The following is a 4,521-nucleotide window of genomic DNA, read 5'->3' as shown; positions in this document are numbered from 1 at the left end:
ACACTGTCCTTTATTTCCCTTTGGATGTGTCTCCCTTCCCCTTTCTCCCAACCCTAATCTGTCACTTACAATCCTTCACATCCCATTTCATTTTTTTTTTTTTTTTAATCCCACTGCAAGTTTCCTACTGGGCAGGCTATGGCTAATTTAGGTCTGAGGAGTGCACAGAAGAGAATGTCAGAGAGTTGCCTTACCTTCATCCTCTTGGAAGGAGGCACGCCAAAGGTCTTCTGAGCCACCGGTGCCACATGTCACTGCTGAAGTAGTGCAAGGAGCATCTCAGGGGCATTCCTGTTGCTGCATCCCTGCCGCATCTCTTGCAGAGCTGTTGCTTATTTGGTCTGGTGGTGAATGCAGATGATGCTCAAGATGTGTCAAGCCTCAAGAAGCTTTGAAGAGCCAAACTTCCTGAATATGTGTTACAGCAGTTTCATCTCAAAGTCCTATCATCAGGTGTTAGCCAAAGCAAGGTGAATGCTGAGCATTACTGTCTCAAAATGGAAAACGTCAGAGTCCAAGTCCGTCTCCATCCATGGCAAGGAAATGTTGTAGAAATTTCTTTGTGAATAGACAACACTCTGTCCTCAGGTGCTCCAGGTCAGAGGTGCCAGGCTTTCCAAGAGCATTTTGAATCTGTCTGTGTGAGTAGAAACTCTTTGCTGTCGTGCACAGGCTAACACTGTGCTGGGACACACACAGCTCCTCTCTTCACTTCTTTTTGCTTTTACATGGCAAAAGCTTCTTTTGTCTCCACACATCAGCATGGACATGATTTGCTTCTCTGGGGATATTTTGCTCTGGATTTAGGATGTGTTTGTTTGCTTCATTCAAAGTATAAGGATTTATTTCCCTTACCTTCCCCCCACCCTCTCAAAATAAAATAGCTCTGGTGCCTCCTCTCTCCACGTTTACACCCTCTCTTCTCTGAAAGGAAGCAGACTGGCCCTTCAATAAGTAAGCTCAGAATTTAATTTGAAACTCTTGTTTCCTGCTGAATGCACAGTATAATGTGCAGAGAAAGGGTGAAATTTGCCTCTGCACTGCAGTGGCCTTGATTACAGTAAACTAGTAAGAGCCTCTTGAGAGGAAAAACATTAAAGCAGGTATTAGGTGCAGTGAAACAAAAAACACTAAAAATAATCCAGATTTTTAAGGTTTTCAGTTTCTGAACTCTTCTAAAAAACATTTAAAAAATATATTTAATCCTTTGGAGCAAGTAAGAACAGGAGATTGCCAAGTGAACAGAAGCCCAGTGGTAAATCATAAATGGACAAGGGTCAAAGGAAAGATGTCTCCTCAGGACAGGGACACCTCTTCAGCAGAGGGAGGAGAGAAGGAGAGATCCAGATGGGTAGGAACCCTCAGCCAATTGCTGCACTCCTATGAAGTCCTTGAAAGCTGCCAGTGTAAGTGGCTGCTTTTAAAGTTGGGAATTGTCTCTAGTTTCTTGTCAGGGATCTCATAAAATTGTCCGTTCCCCACAGTGGTGCAAACGGTATCTTCAGCACCACCGTATTGCATGGCTCAGGTGAGGTGGGCAACCACATCCTAAGGTGCCTCTCCCCTATCGCCTCCCTCCCCCCACAAGCAAAGTTAATTCCTCTGCTATGGGCTATTGGACTGAGCACTTCATGTCTTGTCTCAACTGGAACCTCTCTCCAAGGAGAAGCTTCCTAAATACGCCCCCTTCTCTCTTTCATGTAACCCAGACTGCTGCCTCCCTTGGACTAGCTCATATGACAGTAGCTGGTGGGCTAGGGGGCTGCTCAGGTTGAGTCCCATTGCTTGGCACAGGACTAGCAGTAGTTGAGGGAGGCACGGTCTCCACAGAATCTCCTGATTGAACCTCAGGGGTCCTCTGTGGACTGGGCTCCTCAGAGTGGTCCATGTTGCCTTGCACTTCCTTCCCTCTTTGGATCAGCTGCTCTAAGGTCTTGGGCAAGGGGTAACTCAAGAAGCGCTTCAGTTTGGGCTGCAGGGTGCCTACCACATACTGGATAATTTCCTCCTCATCTGCATCAACATAGAGGGTCTGGTACAAGTCTCTCTTGCGCCAAAGGAACTGGTCCAGGGGCTCTCCCTCTTTCTGAGGCAAATCCAGCTCCCTTTTGATAGCATCCCTAGTCAGAGTCCCCTCACTATACTGAAGGAACTCCTTCTTGAACTCGACCCAGTTCTTGACAGAGTCCTGCTTGTACTCCCACCACTTTTTAGCTGGCCCGTTCATGTGGTTTTGGATTTGAGACAGCCAGTACTCCTCTGTTCCACCCACCTGCTTTAAGTATTCTTCCAAGTGGCTCAAGAACTCCCGGGGATCCTCAAAGACCTGAGTCTCCACCGGAGAGGCTGGAGCATCCTCTGAAACAGAGATCCACTGGTAGGAATCATGGGCCTGGGGGATGCTGGGCACCTCCCCAGGAGGAGGGGTCAGTGCATACATTTGGCTCATATCAAGGGCATAGTCATAAATCTCACCCTCACTGGGCCTTATCTCCGGACCTCCCACCCCAACGGACACAGTCTGTTTGCCATGGTCCCCAGGGCAATATTTGCCTCCCATGGACTCCAGACGGTCCGCCCACTTCTCCAGTCGGAAAAAAACTTCCTTCCAAACATTCATCTCTCTCTTGACCCACCTCTCCAAATGGGCAATGGTTTCCTGGCACCTGGCCAGGCAGGCCTTGATGGACTTCTTCCATCTTTGGTTATCAGTTGGGACATGGTCCTCTAAGTTATTCTCTAACTTCCCCACTGATTTCTGCAAGCCTTTCAGTTCGCGCTCCACCTGCTTGGAGACCTCAGACAGGAGGTGCCGGTGGGTCCTCCTGACATGCTCCAACATTTCTGCCCTGCATTTCCCTATCTGCAAGATCACATTGGGCTTATTGGCAACTCCACGGTGCCCCTGGAAGGAGTGGATGCCTGCATTGGTGACATTATCCAGCTGCATGGCTCCAACCGCGCGAGTGTCAAACAAAGACAGAACTGGGTTGTAAGCCCTGGCACTAGAGCTTGCTCTCAAAAACCCCACCACAACACTTCCCGAAAGACACACAGAGACTTCTAAACCCCCCTCAAAGGACTTTTCAACACAAACACAACCAAATCAGATATCACCGCAGAGCGAGCTGTTCGGTCCCCGTGGATCCCAGAGAGAGTTGTAGGCAAATTTCTCCCGGTGCCCAACTGGAAATGCCGGTCTCACGTGTTCTGGGTGTCCCAGAGAGAGCCAAGATCCTCCAGGAACAAGGAGAGGAGTTGTCTAAGATGTCCAGCCCCACACACTTGCCTGCTACCTGCTCATCCGAAGCTGAGAATCTTGAACAGCAGAGAGCCGAAAAACACACAGAGATGTACACAGAAGCTGGAAGCTGCTGCAAAAATCCCGGTGATTTCTCCTCCGGTAAAGTTGGCAAGTCAAAAGCGCTTTCACTAGAGATGCAAAGAGCTGCTTCTCTTCCCTGTCTGAACTGCCACTAGTCCAGGCTCTTCCATCTACTTATACCCCACACAGCTCAACATGTGGGTGGTGCCCTGCCTCCTCTCACACTCTCAGCACAGCGTTCATTGGAGGAAAAGCGAGGCCGGTGTCTGTGGCAACCCAGATCTTGGCAGCCTCCCCTCGCTTCCCACCCCCTCGCGCACGCCCCCAGACTCGACGCGAGAAGCACTTGAGAGGTGCTGGAGACAGTTGGATAGATGGATGAGTAATCGCACCTTCCGCCTTTCAGATTGCAGGAAAAACACTTATTCATTCCACAACTATTTACTCAGCAAGGTCATCATTAGCATGCTTCCCCTGGCAGGACTCGCAGAGGGGGAGATGAGGAGGAATTCAGTGTGTCACACCAAGACAGACACCCACGGGCCCCCGCACACCCTCCCATGCGTGCATATACACACACACACAGTGTGCTCACTCCGAATGCGAATGCTTTGGAAATGGTGGTAAAGCAGCAGGGGGGGAAAGAAATAAAAGAGAGAGAAAAAAAGAAAAGAGGAGGGGGGAAAGAGAGGGGGAAACACTAAAAGGAACCACTTCAGTGCACACTGGAGCACCCTGGACTTTCTAAAGCATTGGTAGGTGGGAGTCATCCCCACTGCTTAATTGCACCAGACCAACCGCTATCTTGGGAATATTCGGTAAGGGGGGGGGGGACAGCATCCTGGTTTTTACACCAAATTAAATCCGCCCATCAAAAGCCTGTTCCGTACTTAGCTTGAATCAGATGCTTAATCAGTTAGCCAACCCACAAGCGCAGATGAAGCTACATTTGTTCTTTGCTCTTGACAAAGCAGGAAAAGACAACCATAAAAGGAGTCCCCGGGTCTTATATAAGCCAGAGATAAAGGATTCCCTAATCCGAGAGAGTTCCCTGCCGGAACACCCTCAGAGGGGTTCTGAGGACATCCGGGGCTTCACATCCCCTCGCAGTGACAGTGGCTGGAGGCAGTGGGATGCTGACTCATGAATATCACCTAAAATGGGGTTTCAAGCCTGTTGCCAGCAAGGAGGTGCTT

At 49.5% G+C, this 4,521-nt stretch overlaps 1 protein-coding gene across 1 annotated transcript; it reads right to left on the bottom strand.

Moving 5' to 3' along the window:
- Positions 1–1,732: 1,732 nt before the first annotated feature.
- On the bottom strand, positions 1,733–2,950 carry ARC (activity regulated cytoskeleton associated protein). Its single transcript, XM_054192445.1, has one exon. It carries the CDS (start codon positions 2,948–2,950, stop codon positions 1,733–1,735), a length of 1,218 nt encoding a protein of 405 aa, XP_054048420.1.
- Positions 2,951–4,521: the final 1,571 nt, after the last annotated feature.

This window comes from Rissa tridactyla, chromosome 2 (assembly GCF_028500815.1).
Source record: "Rissa tridactyla isolate bRisTri1 chromosome 2, bRisTri1.patW.cur.20221130, whole genome shotgun sequence".
NCBI lineage: Eukaryota > Metazoa > Chordata > Aves > Charadriiformes > Laridae > Rissa > Rissa tridactyla.
This window is presented reverse-complemented; position numbering and strand designations above follow the sequence as displayed.